General features: G+C 43.2%; 1 protein-coding gene across 5 annotated transcripts in view; it reads right to left on the bottom strand.

Moving 5' to 3' along the window:
- The window catches only part of LOC306917958 (uncharacterized protein), a 338,291-nt gene extending 320,919 nt beyond the window's left edge, over positions 1–17,372 (bottom strand). For 3 of the 5 annotated variants that reach the window (XM_079530863.1, XM_079530865.1, XM_079530864.1), the window contains exons 1-4: positions 16,986–17,372; positions 15,054–15,212; positions 14,471–14,608; positions 12,490–12,627 (exon numbers count right to left, since the gene is read on the bottom strand). In XM_079530863.1, the coding sequence (XP_079386989.1) occupies positions 12,490–12,627; positions 14,471–14,608; positions 15,054–15,212; positions 16,986–17,280 (730 nt within the window). In that variant the 5' untranslated portion in view covers positions 17,281–17,372. Of the gene's footprint in view, positions 1–9,255; positions 10,473–11,892; positions 12,037–12,456; positions 12,628–14,470; positions 14,609–15,053; positions 15,213–16,985 lie in introns of those variants that run through there. The other 2 variants (XM_079530861.1, XM_079530862.1) reach the window with 2 other exon arrangements.
- Between the last annotated feature and the right edge of the window lie 3,244 nt (positions 17,373–20,616).

Raw genomic sequence — 20,616 nt, 5'->3', positions numbered from 1 at the left:
ACGACTACTAACATAATAAAATGATAAATATTACAGAAAATAAATAGGCCTACATACAAAACAGTTACTCCTCCCCTAGCTCTGATCCATAGCTCTAAATGCGCATTTAGAGCTATGGATCAGAGCTACTCCTCCCAAATGTCCCCAAACCCAGTCCTTGACGGTGTGTGTGTGTGAGTTAACCTGACTCCGCCATATGGGGCAGCAGAGTGTACACTGTGTTCCCCCCTCCTGCTCCCATCTGGGAACTCTCAGGCAGACTTGATGCCCGGCCACAAAACGGCCTGGCCAATCAGCAGCAGCTTCTAGCAACTTCTAGCAGCAGCTTCTAGCTTCTACTAGCTGCTGCTGATTGGCCAGGCCGTTTTGTGAGCAACTTCGCTTCTAGCTGCTGCTGATTGGCCAGGCCGTTTTGTGGCCGGGCATCAAGTCTGCCTGAGAGTTCCCAGATGGGAGCAGGAGGGGGGAACCCAGTGTACTCTCTGCTGCCCCATCTGGCGGAGTCAGGTTATGTGTGAGTAGGCTAAATAAAAAAACCACCCAAAAACTGCCCCCCCTGAAATGAATGAATGAATGAATCCGGTTCAGTGTCGGAGAACGCCATCGCAGTCTTGACTCTTCATCCTCCTCCTCCTCCTCCTCATCTGATGCCAGTTCTAAATATATAAAAAGAAATAAACATTTTAGCTGTAGTCAGTGCACGCTACTATTACATGGCGTTTTACCCGGCTGCTGGCGATCAACGATTTTATTGTGCAGTGTCTTTGTGGGCCGAGTCGTGGCATGACAAATACAAATAGATGCTTGTATAAGTAGTATCACGATAAAATAATATGGCAACGTTAGAATGAAACACCAATGAGTGATCGGTGGTAATGTAGCTAGCTGCCCAGGGTATATCCAGCACCATTGCGTCGCAATCATCCAGCAACATTGGTACTGGCTATTGCCCGGGCTTGTGGCCCGGCCAATAGCCAGTACCATTTGTGCAGTGTTTGTTAGCAACTACTACTAGCCAACAGCCAGTGGAATGTGGTGACGTGATGGTGCTGGATATACGCTGGGCAGCTACATTACACGCGATCACTCATTGGTGGTGTCATTCTAACGTCGCCATATTATTTTATCGTGATACTAATTATACAAACATCTATTTGTATGCCACGATGCCACGATTCGGCCCACAAAGACACAGTACAATACATTCATTTGATCAGATGTTTTTGTTAGCTACGTCGATCACCTATAGTACCGACCCTTGTTATATATTCTCCGACTATGCATGTCACGATGACTAAACCAGTTAGATCTATCCATATATGGTTCTACCACATCTATCTGATATCAGCACTAGGTCGGCTCGGGCCAAATATAGGGATCGTCTTACTAGACATGTCATATTAGGGCATTTTCGAATACAATAAAATTACCTTTTAGCGAAGGCATCAGCCTTGGTGGTAACTCCGGTGGGGAGAAGAAAAAACATTGCACACGTGTAATCCGCGAGGGTGGATGTTGCAGCCCGGCCAACGGTCTGGGACTGGAGAATGCCACTGGACACGGATGGATCATTTTTCAGATTGTTTTTTTTGCGGCGACTGCAAACCTGGCTGAAAAACTCTTCCTCCAGTGCCCACCTCGGAGGAGTCAACCAACCCCCCTGTTCACTGGGGGCTGGGCGTCAGTTTCCAATAGGAAAGCATACACGTGTGTCACGTGACACGGGAATTCTGGGAAATGTAGTTGATATTTATGCTCAATACTATATACAGAGGTGCGGACCGAATTAATATATTGGTATTAATAAAAAAAGAGAACTACGGAAAATCACGTACAGGGCAGAAAAGACTAATGCAAAACTCCACGTGTTTTCCAGTAGTAATCTGTCTAAGGGTTAAAAGAGCCTGCATTTACACTGGGTAGTGTTTCTAGGACAACAAAAAAAGTTATGCCCGGTTGAAGTTTTATTTTCTAAATAACTTTTTTTCTGCTGGGTGTACATAGCCATGCAATATCTCATTTTAAAGGGTGAGTTGTCTAGTTCAATTAAAATGAAATAAAAAGTTTCTCACATGTACCACTGTAGATATTTTGCCATCTATAAATAGCATGGTCAGTCATGATCAATCTGACCTATCCAGCTAAAAGTCCCCATACATCTGAATTGGAACATCATATAAACTCAATTATTTTTTGGGGTAAAATTAGACATTCCAACGCACATTTTGATATATACCATGTTTACATAGTCTTACCAGTACCTTGTCTATTCATGCATGTATCTCAAAAACCTGTTATGAAGAAACACAGTTTTGATAAAAAACACATCCAAGGACATTGTTTTGATATGACTTGGTGCCCATGATATGTATCAAAATATAGACTTGAATTTATACTGTATTATAAAAAAGAAATTGAGTTATTACCATCTACCGTTACAGAGTAAATCACAGTTGAAACTTGCTTAGTCATATACAATAAACCTCACAATAGTGAACAAAATAGTCATGACAGGTCTAACTCATTGTAAAAGCGTATTTTATTTTGTACGACTACTAACATAATAAAATGATAAATATTACAGAAAATAAATAGGCCTACATACAAAACAGTTACTCCTCCCCTAGCTCTGATCCATAGCTCTAAATGCGCATTTAGAGCTATGGATCAGAGCTACTCCTCCCAAATGTCCCCAAACCCAGTCCTTGACGGTGTGTGTGTGTGAGTTAACCTGACTCCGCCAGATGGGGCCGCAGAGAGTACACTGTGTTCCCCCCTCCTGCTCCCATCTGGGAACTCTCAGGCAGACTTGATGCCCGGCCACAAAACGGCCTGGCCAATCAGCAGCAGCTTCTAGCAACTTCTAGCAGCAGCTTCTAGCTTCTAGCTGCTGCTGATTGGCCAGGCCGTTTTGTGGCCGGGCATGAAGTCTGCCTGAGAGTTCCCAGATGGGAGCAGGAGGGGGGAACCCAGTGTACTCTCTGCTGCCCCATCTGGCGGAGTCAGGTTATGTGTGAGTAGGCTAAATAAAAAAAACACCCAAAAACTGCCCCCCCCTGAAATGAATGAATGAATGAATCCGGTTCAGTGTCGGAGAACGCCATCGCAGTCTTGACTCTTCATCCTCCTCCTCCTCATCTGATGCCAGTTCTAAATATATAAAAGGAAATAAACATTTTAGCTGTAGTCAGTGCACACTACTATTACATGGCGTTTTACCCGGCTGCTGGCGATCAAATGATTTTATTGTGCAGTGTCTTTGTGGGCCGAGTCGTGGCATGAAAAATACAAATAGATGCTTGTATAAGTAGTATCACGATAAAATAATATGGCAACGTTAGAATGAAACACCAATGAGTGATCGCTGGTAATGTAGCTAGCTGCCCAGGGTATATCCAGCACCATTGCGTCGCAATCATCCAGCAACATTGGTACTGGCTATTGCCCGGGCTTGTGGCCCGGCCAATAGCCAGTACCATTTGTGCAGTGTTTGTTAGCAACTACTACTAGCCAACAGCCAGTGGAATGTGGTGACGAGATGGTGCTGGATATACGCTGGGCAGCTACATTAGCCGCGATCACTCATTGGTGGTGTCATTATAACGTCGCCATATTATTTTATCGTGATACTAATTATACAAACATCTATTTGTATGCCACGATTCGGCCCACAAAGACACAGTACAATACATTAATTTGATCAGATGTTTGTTAGCTACGTCGATCACCTATAGTACCGACCCTTGTTATATATTCTCCGACTATGCCTGTCACGATGACTAAACCAGTTAGATCTATCCATATATGGTTCTACCACATCTATCTGATATCAGCACTAGGTCGGCTCGGGCCAAATATAGGGATCGTCTTACTAGACATGTCATATTAGGGCATTTTCGAATACAATAAAATTACCTTTTAGCGAAGGCATCAGCCTTGGTGGTAACTCCGGTGGGGAGAAGAAAAAACATTGCACACGTGTAATCCGCGAGGGTGGATGTTGCAGCCCGGCCAACGGTCTGGGACAGTGGGACTGGAGAATGCCACTGGACACGGATGGATCATTTTTCAGATTGTTTTTTTTGCGGCGACTGCAAACCTGGCTGAAAAACTCTTCCTCCAGTGCCCACCTCGGAGGAGTCAACCAACCCCCCTGTTCACTGGGGGCTGGGCGTCAGTTTCCAATAGGAAAGCATACACGTGTGTCACGTGACACGGGAATTCTGGGTAATGTAGTTGGAATATAAGCTCAGGAATTTAAACAGCGCTCCAGAGCATATTAATATGTTTAGATTAATAAGAAACGAGAAAGACGCCAATTGGCGTCATTGCTCTCCTCCAGAATGTCATTACTTGACGCCAATTGGCGTCATTGCTCTTCTAAGGGTTAATGTGTTCAATAACCATCATATTTTAGGGCTTTTGGAGAAAAATAAGACAGCCTCCAGTCACTTTTAGATCACTGCAGAGGGAAGGTGTCACAGAGCGAGGCAGGATTTAGGACCTAAACGCAGACAGAATAGTCAAGGCCAACTAGGCCGAAACGCGTATGAATTGTCTGTTCGTCAGAGGTAAATAAGATAATGTGAAAAAGGACATATTGAGTACTGGCATTTTCTTCATTCTATCATGCATAACTGATAAGGATTTTGTTACTATAAGGATTTTGTTACTAACCTGTAGTGTAGCGGCAGTACTCTTCTCTGGGCAGCCAACAGAGTTGAATGAAGGAACTCAAAGAACAGGGGAGTAAGGCACAGGGATAAAAGGACACAGGTGAACACAACTGACAATCAACACTGTGATAGGCTGGGGAACTCAGAGGACACACTATCACAGTACAGGTTAGACAAGGCAGGCAAACAGTAACAAGGCATACAGGAAACACTAGGAACAATACAAAATAAAAGCACACAAGGGTAACGCAACTCAAACTGGAACTAAGACACAATATTACAAAATCACAGGAAAACAGTAAAGTAAAACTAACTAAATACAGAACATGTCACAGAACATGACAGGAGGGGTTGTGTGCATGTCTGTGTCCAGTTTTATGATCAAGTTAATGAATGCACGGTCAAGGAAGGCAATGATGTTTCTGCAACTGTCCATGCTATACATACAACCATGTTAGAAAGCGGCCCTGAGGGCATAATTTGAATGCTGGTCTCAGGGCAGCCAAATGCTATACAAACACCAATGTTAAATTGCTGCCCTGAGGGCAGCTTTTGAATGCTGGTCTCAGGGCAGCTTAAATGCTATAGTACCACAGACAAAAAACAGTCTAAGTCCAAATTTCATTTTGACCCCTCCACGAAAAGGCCTCGTTGTCCTGACCCCTTATCTATCATTTTTACATTATGGATAAATAGTGTGGACTTTTTCGTCTGTGGCATTCATATAACCATTTTAAATTGCTGCCCTGAGGGCAGCTTTTGAATGCTGGTCTCAAATGATGCCCTGATGATGCAAATGATGCCCTGAGACCAGCATTCAAAAGCTGCCCTCAGGGCAGCAATTTAACATTGGTGTTTGTATAGCATTTAAGCTGCCCTGAGACCTGAGAAAATTCAAAATACAATTGAACCCGCCCCCCACTCTTAGCCCCGCCCCCTTTCACTATTAGCCCCACCTCCCACCCTTGCTGATTGGACGCACGCGAGGGCCAATGAAATTGAATGCTGCCCTCAGAACACATTCCAAGGCATATAAGTCACATCTGCGAAATATGACCCGCGCTACATTACATTTGGATTCACTTGGAGTGGGACAGAGGCAGACCCCATAGTGTGTATTATGTAGTAACACTCTTAGCAATGAGTGTATGAAGCCCGCGCATCTCAAACGGCATCTTCAAACCAAACACGCAGACCACGCAAACAAACCACTTGAATTCTTTCAAAGAAAGCTAGTGTCACTGAAGGAGGCCAAGTCCAGTTTACACTCAGCTGCTACACCTGTAGCTAAAGCACAAGAATGCTCATTTCGTGCAAGCCTCTGCATTGCTAAAGCAGGTAAACCACACACAATTGGAGAAGAATTGTGCCTGCCAATAGCGAAAGAGATGACACGCATAATGTGTGGGGAGAAGATGGCCAAAAGGTTGAATATGATTCCACTTTCCAACGACACATTGTCGAGGAGAGTAGAGGCCATGGCAGATGATGTTAAAAATACACTGGTAGACCACATAACAAGTAGCCGCTACTATTCCATCCAGCTGGACGAGTCAACTGATGTCGCAGATTTGGCCAATTTGATGGTGTACGTTAGATATGAATATGATGGAGCAGCTCAGGAGGACTTTCTGTTCTGTAAACCACTAGAAACCAGAACTACAGCTGAGGACATATTCAATCTGCTTAACGCTTTTTTCCAAGAGAATGGGCTTGACTGGAAAATGTGTTGTGGAGTGTGTACAGACGGCGCACGGGCTATGGCAGGTCGCCACAAGGGAGTTGCAGCGCGGATACGTGAGGTGGCACCGGGGATGCAATGGACCCACTGCAGCATACATCGTCAGGCCTTGGCGGTGAAGAAGATGCCAGGGGAACTTAAGGCTGTGTTGGACACGGCTGTGAAAACTGTCAATTTCATTAAAGCCCAACCTATGCATTCTTGCCTATTTCATGTGCTCTGTGACGAAATGGGCAGCGAGCATGTTCAACTGTTGCTCCATACAGAAGTACGGTGGCGAGAGGGAAGGTACTTACAAGGCTTTTCGAGTTGCACAGAGAGGTACAAACATTCTTACAGGACAAAAGCTTCCCCATATCTGGTGTCTTCGACGACCATGTGTGGCTCAGTCAACTGGCATACGTGTCGGATATATTCTCTCGTTTTAACAACCTGAATTTGGGGCTACAGGGGCTCTCCGTCAATATATTTGATGTGCAAGATAAAATTAATGCTATTGTGAAAAAGATGGAGCTGTTTGAAATCAAAGCCAAGGCAGGAGATGTTTCATCCTGACCCTCGATAACGGAGTGAGGGACAGCATCGTTGCGCACATTGTCTCACTCAGGCAACAGTTCCGTGAATATTTTCCAGTGACAGCTGAAGATAATAACTGGATGAGAAACCCGTTCAGCATTGAAACTTCTGAAATGCCCAAGGACTTCACTGCTGATGAGCAGGAGAGTTTAATAGAATTGTCTTGCGATGAAACACTGAAGTCTGCGTTCAGAAGACAATCACTGATACACTTTTGGATACAACAACACAGTGAATACCCCGACTTGTTGGGCTATATCTCCAAATTGCATGTGACTTTTCCATGTATTTCGGTAATGGTATATCTCGCTGGGAACAAATGTATCCCACCTAGATAATTTGACAAAGTTTCTGTCTCCGTTTATTTGCGCAATCTTTACCATTCAAACAGAGAACTATTACAGTAAATTCACATCACACCAAAAGGGGTTCCCGCCCAGAATGGGTTAAACATGATTTGTGCAGTTTTAAATTTCACCAAGTCTGGGAACTTTAGAATATAAGATTTAAAAAACAGGTTATTGGTATGAGTATAACACAGTATGAGTGTGTCATTGAAAACAAATGGTGAACATTTGAGTCCATATCTTGATAAATAGGTTGACAAATCATTGTTATCAATTGTTAAAAATGCTACCCAATCCCAGCTGTACATCTCTGACCTGCTCACTAGCTATAAACCAATCAGAACTCTCAGATCATCAGACACGGGTCTCCTAACTGTACCTAGAGTAACATGTACATGTGCTGAAGGTGGATTTAGTCCCTATGGTCCTACTCTCTGGAACGAACAACCTTAATGACATCTAGCTGCTACAACTGTGTCATCTTTTAATCTCGTCAGCCCTAGTTACTTCATGTGTCAAATCGTGAAAATAGCTGATCTCCAAGCTCACAACATGTTGCGATGCAATGTGTTCTGACCTTGTAGATTGCCTATATCCGCAGAGCAAACATTGTGTGTGTGTGTGTGTGTGTGTGCGCTTGTGTGTGTGTGTGTGTGTGTGTGTGTGTGTGTGTGTGTGTGTGTGTGTGTGTGTGTGTGTGTGTGTGTGTGTGTGTGTGTGTGTGTGTGTGTGTGTGTGTGTGTGTGTGTGTGTGTGTGTGTGTGTGTGTGTGTGTGTGCGCGCGTGCATGCGTGTGCGCGCGCACGTGTGCGTGCGTGTATATGTGTGCGTGCCAGGGCCGTGCAGAGAGCACTGAGGGGGCAGGTGCTCAAATCCCACAAAAGGGCACATCTGTCGGTTTTTGGGGTGGTCTTTTTGTGGGAATACTTTGTGCCATTTCACACCAGAAATGTTGTACATTGGGGGCTCAATTTTCATCCATGCTATAGTTATACCCCTTTTCCCTAAACTTCTTTGCCTTTATTTATTTATTTATGTTTTTACCATTTTGTATAACTTTTTGAATAGTTAAAGAAAAGGTTTTTCAAAATAGTTAAAAAAAAAAAAGGCAAATAAGTTTAGGGTTAAGGGGTTTAGCATGGACAAAAATAGAGCCTTCTTTTTCTAATGGGGAAATAAAAGGTGTTCCACAATAACTTGGTCCATGTCAGTGGCCTACATTCTCATTACCATGTAAGAATGAAAAGGGCCACGGATGTTGTTAACACTTTCATCGCCCTCATGTGATGTTACCGCAGGCAGACAGGCAATATCTGTGAATTTGCGCCAACTACTTCCGGGGCACACAGCCCAACACAGCGAGAGGAGCAGCAAAAACCTCTGGCGGATTGGACAAAAAACAACAACTTTCCTCATGATGGGAAGAACGTAGGCTGTGTGTAGCAGCCTGGACAGCACGAAAGGTTAGTTAAGAGCTTCGGCTGCATGGAATTTATATAAACCTATATAACCCGCCATATTTGTTTTACCTCAAATGTCTGGTTTGGTAATGTGAAATAATTCCTTTTGTTCACAGCACACACCTGAAAAGGAGCATTGATATTAAATGACGATTAAATAGAATCGTTTAAATGTGATGCATATGTGGCTTCATGGTCCGATGGTACATTATGTAAGATGTAGCAACACCCTGATCTACACAAACCCAGCAGCTTGTGAGCACTTTACTGCATATCAATGAACATAATTATTGCATAAATTGTAATGCATATGACTTGTTAAATACTGACAAATGTGGACACAGACTGAGGCTCATATTGTACTACCAGAACATATGAGCTGGAGGGAATAATGCAAGATAAAATTAAGTTCCATCATGTTGAATAGAAAATAAGATCCATACACAAGATAAAATTAAGCTCCATCACAAGGAACTATTAATGTGTATTATATTCAGTCATGTTGATATTGTCAGATTATACATATCATTCAGATAAAGAAAGAACAAGTGTGCTTCCTCTGGAGACTGCTCTTTGTTTAAGGCAGTGGGTGCTCAGCTTTGAAAATAACTTAAAATCATAAACAAACTAAATGGAAAAAGCGGCGCTCCAAAATAAAAATAAATGCAAGACTGGCTAAAAAGTCTGAAAAAAATGTCTTAAACTAATGGCTTTTCGCTTGTATGAGTACTCATGTGTCTTTTTAGATTACCCGCCTGAGTAAAGCCTGTACCACATACTGTACAAGAAAATGGCTTTTCGCCTGTATGAGTACTCATGTGTCTTGTTAGATTACCCACCTGAGTAAAGCCTGTACCACATACTGTACAAGGAAATGGCCTTTCGCCTGTATGAGTCATCATGTGTATTTTTAGATGACCCGCCTGAGAAAAGCCTGTACCACATACAGTACAGGAGAAGGGCTTTTCGCCTGTATGAGTCATCATGTGTGTTTTTAGATTACCTGCATGAGTAAAGCCTGTACCACATACTGTACAGGAGAGAGGCTTTTCGCCTGTATGAGTCATCATGTGTGTTTTTAGAGTACCCGCCTGAGTAAAGCCTGTACCACAAACTGTACAAGAGAAAGGCTTTTCGCCTGTATGAGTCATCATGTGTGATTTTAAATTCCCCTTTCGATTAAACATTTTGCCACACACTGTACAATTAAAACTTTTCTTCCCTGTGTGACTCCTCATGGAGTCAGTTTGTTTCGATGATTTCAGGTCCTGGGACAGCTTGTGCTGTGTGTTTTGTGATTTCAGTTTGTTTAAAGCTGACTGATCTCCCCTAGTCTCCTCCCACTCATCACTGTCAGATTCAGAACAGTGTGAAGAGAGGAGCTGGTTGTCACTAGTTGGTTGTGATGTTCCACAGTCCTCTACATCAGCTTGTGCTTTCATGTGTACAGTTGAGGTGCCGGCTACAGGCTCTGTGTCTCTGTTTTCATCATCATCTTCGCTTTTCACTTCTAGTAATGTTAACCTTTGTCCACCAGCCTCTTCTGTTGTGTGAAATAGCTCCTCATGTTCATCTTTAATCTCTGGAGCTTGTGGTTCCTCCTGGACCAGACTGGAGCTCCTCTCCTCTTCAGGTGGAACCTCCTCTTTACACACAGGGACGTGCAGAAAGTCTAAAAAAAAATACAATGTGTTACGACCCTTATGGTCTAGGAGCAAAGGCCCTGCAATGTATTCAAAAAGACATCCAGATTAGCTTGTAGAGCGGCTATTTTCGGTGCAAAGGATACATTTGGCTTTACACTTCAGGCATTATATTTTGCCTTATGGCGGCGTTTGCTCGCTGAAAGTATCTGACCTACAAGCAAGCTCACAGTGCGTTGTGATGAGACACACTGTGGACTATCTGTCGTCAGAACTTCTTCAGTTCGGTCATGACTGTCGTTTGAGGTAATGCAACACAGTTGTAAGAACGAGACGGCATATTATCAAATGTAGCATATTTGTCATTTACACTTAAACGCCTCGTTTTGAATGATGTTGATATGGTGCTGCACTAGTATAGCCTTTGCGTTATTGATATGTTTGTGGTCTGGTGGCTGGAATTTTGTTGCATTTCAAAAACCACTGCTTGCAAATTATGACTCATGATTACACACCTAAGTAGCCTACCACACCCGGAGTGAGCATGTTTTTGGGGGGTTTGCGTTCTTGTATTCTTGTTATCGGACCCTACAAACCATCCCGCGTGCTCAGATCAGTCAACGCAGGGAAGCTGGAAGTTCACTAAAAATGCCGGGACAGCGCTCCACACATCCCAAACTCTTCTCCCTTCTGGCTCCAAAACTATGGAATGGGCCTGGGCAGGCTTAGCGGTCCAGGCACCTTGGCTGGTAATCCAGCATGACAGTGTAGCGCGGGTTCGAGTCCCGATCCCGACAAACTTTACCGTCTGTCTTTCCCCATCCCTCTCCCTGTTTCCTGTCTACAGTACCTACTGTAAATCTATCAATAAAGGCAGAAAAGACCCAAAAATATCTAAAAGGGAGAAAAAAAATGTTGACATTGCACTCTATAGTGTATACACATAGTTTCATTGTATAGATATTCCACTGTTAGATTCTTAGCTTACGTATGATTCATGATGACAATTGACCTATAGCTAAGCCCCTCCCCAAACTGTTATGGTCCAACCACATAACATGGGTTAAACAAAGCTCTCCACCAATAGTTTCCCTATATGATAAAACATTGTTTTAAAAAATAAATGTCGCACACATATTTTTCAGTGCATATGGCAGGCCTTGTTGACGGATTTGGAAGAGATTTTGAAGGTCTGGTTCCAAAAATGAACCAGTATTTAATGTGTAAAATCCATGATATTTACATTGGAATGAATGAGCCTGGCTGGAAAGTGTCCAAGTGGGAGTGTCTAAGTAGGAGAGGGCTTTGCTAAAGGTGAATATTTGATGCATTACCATGTTTTGTTCTTGCTTACTGTAAATCACTCTGGATTAAGAGCATCTGCTAAATGCCTAAATTGTATTCAACTTTACTACAGGTTTAAACCACAGTAAATAAAACACTACATACCTATCTTGTACAATTTTACTACAGGTTGCATCCTTGCATCAAACAGTCCATGTCTCTGGTCCATCTCTGGCTGCTCCTCTGACAACGTTGAATGTCTTTTGGAGGCCATCTCTCTAGACAATGTAGACTTCTCCCTGTGGTGCTCTGTGGAAATCACCAGTAGAAAGACCTATCATTATACTACATAATATATTCAAATCAAACTTTACCAAGTCTAGTGTCTTGTTCAGTATAAAGGAGCAGTCACTAGTTGTTCGAGTGCTAAAATAATTGTCCCCATCCTGATTTGAACATCAGGTGAACATACATTGTATATTGAATTTGTAAAAGGGAAAGAAAAGTCAAAAAGTAACACAAATAGCCAATCTACAATATTCTCAAAACATGTGGCATCGTGAGCTTGTAAAACATGGCATAATCTTGGACATAGTTTGAATGCTGATTAATCGTGATTAATACATTTTTAAACTGAGATGCATCTGATTAAAATGTTTATTCGTTTGACAGCCCTACTCAAAATGAGTAGAGCTAGTAAGTATGTCTTAAAGCAGTATTTTTTAATACCCATTTGAAAAATGTCAACAGTCATTGACCCACCAGCCTCTTCTGGTCTTTGAAGTAGCTCCTCTTGTTCATCTTTAATCTGTGGAGGATGTGGTTCCTCCTGCACCCGACTGGAGCTCCTCTCCTCTTCAGGTGGAACCTCCTCTTTACACACAGGAACATGCAGAAAGTCTATGAAAAAATACAAAGAGACTATCAAGGTTTGAATCTTGTAACTCAATGCAGAGTAGTGTCTGGAAAAAGTATCAACAGATTACTTTTTGGCCACATTTTCCAAAATTGAACTTTGATGGTGTGCTGACTGTGCTCTGTGCTGTAAATCAGAGGTTCCCAAACACTGGTACTAGTACCACTGGTGGCCCAAAAAAGGAGAAAAAAAGACAAAAGTGGAATGAATTATTTACATTACTACAGCACACCTAGCCGTTAATAGAAGATTTGAGAACGGACTAATCACATTACGAAATATCATCAGTTGTGCTGACTAGTGATTAAACATAGTTTTGTCAGAGCAGCAGCATTATTGGCTTAGGAATGGAACAAAAAGGGCAGGTCTACGCTCCTGTATTTTAACATCAGTTAAAATACTTTGAGTGCCAAAGATTTTCTGAGGTGGTACTTCAGTATAAAAACATTGGGAACCAATGCTGTAAATAGTGTGGCCGTTTGTTTGCATTATGGCGTTCTCATAGAAGATGTGAGACGAGTTGAATGTTAGGTCTTCTCCAGCAGGTTAGTTGTTAACTATGGAATCGCACATTTCCCGTCAGTTGGTGTGTCGGCACCATATATGGTGGCCGGGGTGAGAGAACGTGTGACATCACGTGACATCATCAGGGATGGAGATCCCTGGTGCCATCAATATTAAGCCCATATATGGAGATGCCTGATGTCATCAATATTGGTCAGCAACTCTGACCTCAAACCTCAACCCCAAACCTCTCCATATATGGAGCTGACCTGTTCTGACATGCCATATGTTGATCCTTCCCCATCCATCCTTCCTCTTCGATGTCTCCCTTTTGACTGATACCTGTCCATTTAAACTAGACGGGCCTGCCCCAAAGTTATTAGTGCAGCCGTGCCTGGCAGCCGGTGGAGACTAGAGTTCTTAACAGGCCCTGAAAATGAAGATCTTACCCCCCATGCCAAAGTGCCAGTGCAGCGGCTTGCCCAGCAGTCTGCTGTCACCCAGGCGGATGCGTGCACGCGACCTGAGGTCGCTTCTCGCCCTCAGGCGTATTACTGGTACTGAAGTAGAATGAACTGCAAAGCCTTATGTGAACCCATTAATACTTTTACTGCCAATTCGTGGCTGCAGAACTGATCTTCACCTGCAGACTGGACTCCACACACTGGTCTGGAATGAAGGTGACATTAGTAACAACTTTAATAATAAGGTTGTTCATGTGTTATAAACAGCATAACACTCCTGTAGAAAACTGAACCCGACTAAATTGATTTATATTATGAACCAGAATGATTTACCTATAATACAAAAAAAATTAAATCAGACCCGTCTGAACCAAGTGGCGCTGTACTGTACTCGTGCTGTAGTACTGTACTGTACAAGCCGCCCTCCCTGGTGTGTGTGTGTGTGTGTGTGTGTGTGTGTGTGTGTTAGCCCGCTGCAACTGTGACACTTGGTAGTCAACAAACGCTATAACTCTATTTCCGTGCTTGGACGAACAGACAGACCCAGCCAGGAAGTCAGGGACACACATTGCTGTGCATTGGAGTGACTGCACCACTTAAAAATGAAAGAACAAAATGAAAGCATATCTAGAAACTAAAGCAGTATTTTTTCATTGCATAATGTGTGGTATCGTGAGCTTGTAAAACATGGCATAATCTTGGACATAGTTTGAATGCTGATTAATCATGATTAATATATTTTTAAACTGAGATTAATCTGGTTAAAATGTTTAATCATTTGACAGCCCTACTCAAAATGTAAAAGTATTTCTTTAAGCAGTATTATTTATTGTGTATTTGAAAACAGTCATTGACCCACCAGCCTCTTCTGGTCTTTGAAGTAGCTCCTCTTGTTCATCTTTAATCTGTGGAGGTTGTGGTTCCTCCTGGACCAGACTGGAGCTCCTCTCCTCTTCAGGTGAGACCTCCTCTTTACACACAGGAATGTGCAGAAAGTCTAGGAAAAAATACAAAGACTCTATAAAAGGTTTGAATCTTGTACCTCAGTGTGGAGTAGTGGATGGAAAAAGTATCAACAGATTACTCTTTGGCTACAATTTCCTAAATTGAACTTTGATGATGGTGCGCTGACTGTGCTCTGTGCTGTATGGCCTTTTGTTTACATTGTAGTGTTCTCATAGCAGATGTGAGACGAGCCGAATGTTAGGTCAGTGAGTCTTCTTCAGCAGGTTAGTTAATACTGAAGTCGAATGAACTGTAAAGCTTCAGTGAACCCATTCATACTTTTACTGCCGAACCGTCGTCCCATTTATAATACCATCAATGTAGTCACATTGTTAATGCTAAAATCGATAACCGGGTCATATCGGTTCATCTTTGCACTCTCAGCGCTACCCACTTTCACCAATAAAACAAATAAAGACAGAGTCATTTAAACTTACTGAGAGCCAGATGGTCTTCAGGTTCCTGTTTGTCTTCAGGTTCCTGTTTAAGGTGGTATTCAGGTTCCTGTTTAAGGTGGTCTTCAGGTTCCTGTTTAATATAAACTGTCGTGGCTGGAGAACTGATCTTCACCTGTAGACAGGACTCCACAGACTGGTCTGGAATGAAGGAATACAATACATCATTCAATAAGGAATTTGATGTGATATTAATTAACTTTCATAAAAAGGCTGCCGCTATAATGTATTTTTGATATTAAACTTTATAAACAGCTCCTGTATAAAACTGAACATGACTAAATTAATTTAAATTATGAATCAGAATGTTTTTTGGTTTGTTTTTTAAAATGAAAGAACAAAATGAAAGAAGATCTAGCAGGCAGTATTTTTTCATTGCAAATTTGAAACAGCCAATCAGTTTATTAACATATTAATGATCCTGAAATAGATAAAACAAGTAGGTATAATATTGTTGCTGTGAGGTGGAAACCTCTTATGTCCAAAACTGTTACTTTTCAGAAAATTAAAATTAAATGAAAAATAAAAATGAAAAGCTTGTAGATCGGCTATTTTGGTTACTTTTGGGGGACACTGTAGAATGATGATTAGGACATTAATTTACAAAAAAACAGGTTAAAGGTTAAATTATGTGAGAGAGAGCGAGTGCATTTTCTGGCACCAGCAGCAGCAGTCTGACACACCCCAGACCCAAACCTCACAGGGAAGACACGGCTGTTTCGGGAGCCACGGGTGAGTTTTAACCAGCGACGCTGACAACCCAAACCCTAACCCTAACCTCACAGGGAAGACACAGGTGATTTTTAACTGGCAACGCATATCGGGAGCCGCGACTGTTGTCGGCAGTTGCGGCGTCGGCCGCGAAACGAACCAACACTGCCGCGGAACTCCACTAATCCCCCCACCTTCCCGGGCAGGTGCGTCTGATCACCGGTGCCGGAGAATGCACTCGCTCCTTCTGAATTATGGAGATACAAGGTTTCTCTGCCCGGCAGCAATGATAAAAAAGTAAACCCAGCTGCTATAATAGAACAGTGAGAATCATGTAGATCTCAGGATTCACATGGAAACGGTGAACACAGAACGGAGACCAGATCATTTACGAAATGAGACCCTGTCCCACATTGTGACAATGTGACTGACAGGCATCAATGTTCAAATGCCCTAATATAGTTAGTCCCCTAATAGTTGGCTTTCTGTTGTAAGGCTCTCTCAATGTCTCTTTTCCTGATAGATGCATTTTTAAGCCGTTTTAAGCCTTTAAAATAACATTAGCAATATCTCCTAAGCTACAGTACCAAGTCGGCCACACCACTTATGACCACATTTATTTAAAAAAAAGAAAAAAAAGGTGAGATGCCAGAGGGGTTTAATAAGAAAATGATATGCAATATTAGGCCCATCAGGCACACACACACACACACACACACACACACACACACACACACACACACACACACACACACACACACACACACACACACACACACACACACACACACACACACACACACACACACACACACACACACACACACACACACACACACACACACACACACACACACGTAATTGGTGAGGACGATAAGCTACTGGGAAATGCACTTCAGTTCAGCTAGCTTAATGCTACCTGTAGCTAACGGCCGGGCTCCACCAGGCGCGTCAGCGTCGCGTCTCCGTCACCGTCAGGGAATGTTCCCTTTTTAATCAATGAAGGGTGGCTCCACTGCCCGCGTTGACGGAGACGCGACGCGTGCATTAAAATTGAACCGGTGCGTTTTTTGACGCGACGCTGACGCGACGCAACGCGTCCGGTGGAGCCCTGGCGTAAGCTGGTGTTGTTCAGAGTTTACTAACCTGCAGTATGTAGTTTGGTGGTGTGTGTGTGTGTGTGTGTGTGTGTGACACACATACCTGCAGTGTGTAGATCGATGTCCATATCAACATCAATGTCCAGCACTTTGTTTTGTTTCTCCAGCAGAGTTTCTAGTGTCTCCATCTCTCTCTGGAAGAGGTTGACCATGACCTGAGCAGCCAAACTGAGGCGCTCCAACACAAACACTCTGACATCAAGCTTCACACAACAAACATCAGCACCACCACTCTGCTGCTGTTTGTCCAAAACACACAATATGTCCTCTCCCACCGACGTCATGTGTTCATTTATCTTCACCCGTACAGACTCCATTTGACACGTTTTGACGTCCATTATGAGACGTTGTTTTTAGTAGCACTCCCTTTATTTCACACCACGATGAAAAACAACCACAGAGCTAAAGGCTAACAACCACCATGCTGCAGTGCTAAACGCTGCTACGCACAACCCTGCTTCCAGGTCAAAGTGTTTCACGCATGAGCAATAAACAATCCACATACTGTTGCCTTAATGTCTTTCGCCCCCTGGTGGTGGAGGTGTGTTGCTGTGACTAAATGATAATGATAGATCTAATATGTAAGGTTTGCGTTTTGCAACTGTCTTCAAATCCCACTATGGATTTTCTATGGGGTTCAAGTCAGTAGACTGTGATGACCACTGTGGAATAGTGGAAAATAGACGATCTACAACCTCACAGCGAGTTGTGGTGTGACACGCTTTGAGCTTGTAGATCAGCTATTTTCACATTATAGGCCTATATAATTTTGACAATTACATATGAATCCAGCAATGCATTGATATTAAAATGAAAAAGTACTTTGTAATTTGTAAATTTGAATTCTTGAGTATACGTCCTTTTTCCACCACTGATGAAATCAGGAAATCTAAGTTAAAGTGGCCGACATGTGGATTATTGTTATATAATTACCATATGGTTATTGTTATAATAATAATAATAATGTCTAATTAAAGCAGTCATAATCACTATGGATCCTGGTGGATCTCTAGTCTACGGTGACACAGGCGTGGGTTGGGTGTAGGGTTGTTGTTTTTTTTGTCTCTGATTAATGTACTGTTAAACTGATAACTATGCTCAATCTCAAATGTTGTGCTGTGAGAAGGATGCAGGGCACTTATAAGCTTTTAGCTTCAGCCCGAGACTTTTGATCACCTTCACGGGGCTGTTTGTTTTTTCTTTGCTGATGTAAAATGTGTACTTGATTCTGTGAAGATGTTCAAATAAACTAAACTAAACATATATGGTCATGCCTCGTGACATCACGCCTTGTGACACGTACGTCACGCCACCTCATCATGCACTGACCTCATCTAACCATGGATAACCATACATGGAGAAGTCTGGATCATCACCAGCTAGATCTGCATATATGGAGCCAGCCAGCAACTCTACATCAGACCTCAAACCCTTAGATATCCATATATGGAGCTGACCTGTTCTGACATTGCATATGTTGATCCCCCCACACATCCTTCCTGTTCTGACATTCCATATGTTGATCTGACCTCATCAAACCCTGTACACTCAAGACACGCTCCATATATGACCAGTAAAATTACATGACAGGCAGATGTTGGTATGCAGATGCTGGTGCCTAAGCGCCAGCTGTAGCTGAGAGCCATCCTGGCCTTGCCCCTTGCTCACCAGGTAGTGACCCCCAGACTCAGCAAAGGCTGCAGCCTTTGCTGCCATGAAGCCGATGTCCCTCAAGAAGCGGTTTGTTGAGATGCCAGCATAGCCGCGGCAGCCAACTCCCACTGCATACGTTGTTGCTCTCCAGCCTTTCTCTTGGCATTCTGCCACTAACTCTGCATACCGAGCCTTTTCCCTCTCGTACGCTTCCTGGATGTTCTGCTCCCAAGGGACCGTCAACTCAACTAACAGGACTCGCTTCTCGGTTGATGACCACAGGACGATGTCGGGTCTCGGTGTGGTGATGGTGATGTCAAAGGGGAAGCGTAACTGTTTGTCAAGGTCTGCTCTCATTGACCAGTCTTTGCCTGGAGTCAGGACCGCTGTTTTGTCCGCTTTAGTGGTTTTTCTTGGCTTGTCCCGCTGTTACAAACTGAACCAGCTGCCTCTGTTGGGATGTTGACTTCTCGTTGGCCAGGACTCTCATGCTCTGTGTGTTCCACCAGCTTCCTTAGTACCTGGTCATGACGCCACCTGTAACGACCCTGGGCCAAGGCCATCTGAAAGCCACACAGGATGTGGCGGAGATTTCCCTTGCCTGTTTCACAGAGACCACAGTTGTCCTCAGAGCCGTACCATCGTGCCAGGGTTGTTGGACTAGGAAGGGTGTCATACGTGGCTCTGATAAGAAAACGTAGTCTTGCCTGAGGCGTCTAACACAGGTCACTCCATTTCACTGACCTTGGTATGAAGCCCTCCCACTTTGTCCACTGGCCTTGCTGGCATTGGCCAATAGACTTGGCGAAGAACCTGTCTTCCTCCATCCTTGTCATCTCTGTGACCACCAGATTTTTCCTTTCTTTTAATCAAATACATAATGAATTCCAATATGTTGATCTGACCCTTGCCAAAGCGCCAGCGCTCACCCAGCAGTCTGCCGTCTTCCGTCACCCAGGCGGATGCGTGCACGCGACCTCGTCACTTCTCGCCCTCAGGGCGTCTTACTGGTTTTTAGTATGTGTCAGTATTGAGTACCACAGACGAAAAACAGTCTAAGTCCAAATTTCAGACTGACCCCTCCACGAAAAGGCCTTGTTGTCCTGAACCCTTATCTATCATTTATATATTATGGATCAATAGTGTGGACTTAGACTGTTATTCGTCTGTGGTACTCAGTTATTGAGCACTTGTAGAATGTGTGGATGTGTGTGCACCTCCTGTTATTGTTATGTATAAAAATAATAAAGTAGTGAAACATTAATCAGCTGATCAGTCAATCTATCTAATAAATACAAACTAAAGAGCTCATGCAGCATGATGCTCTGCTTTGTAAACCACAGTACTGTACAGCGCTGTAAGCCTATACTTATAAACCTTTTCATGTATTTTACTTAGTATTTCTGATGTTGAATACCTTAACTTCTACTCCAGTAACATATCAGAGGCGCTGTGGGCTTGTAGATTGTCTATCTTCCATTATTCTGACAGTGGTTGTCAGTCTTCTGACTTGAGCACGGTAGAAAATACAGGTATATAGTGGGATTTGATGAAGGCCATTGCAAAACACAAAGCCAAGAATATCAGTGAACCAGAGGCCTTTCATTTGAACATGAGTAATGGACTAAGACTACATTACTACATACTTCTTATTATAACATTTCTTTTTTTCTAATATTTTTTTATCCCACAATTTTGTAACCCATTTTTCACCCCTGTGTCAATTATCTAATGTGATCCTGGGCTCTACACACCCTCCGCCAACCTAGTCCCCATATATGGGGGACATGGGGAGAGCAACGGATTTGAACTCATGCTTCCTTCATGCCTGAGTGTCCAAGTTGCTCCTTTACACCTGACAGGGGGGAGTTTCCCTGGTTGGACGTAGTGCGTGGAAGGAACACGTTATTCCAACCAGTTCCTTTCCCCTCCATCAGGCGCCCTGGCTGGCCAGGGGGAGGCAGTTTAGAGACCAGGATTACTGCATGTTTTCTGTGAGGGTACCTACCCTAGGGGACACG

The sequence above is a fragment of the Electrona antarctica genome (assembly GCF_951216825.1).
Source record: "Electrona antarctica genome assembly, contig: scaffold_40, whole genome shotgun sequence".
Classification (NCBI taxonomy): Eukaryota; Metazoa; Chordata; class Actinopteri; order Myctophiformes; family Myctophidae; genus Electrona; species Electrona antarctica.
Note: the sequence above shows the minus strand (reverse complement) of the source record. Positions and strands in the feature narration are given on the sequence as shown.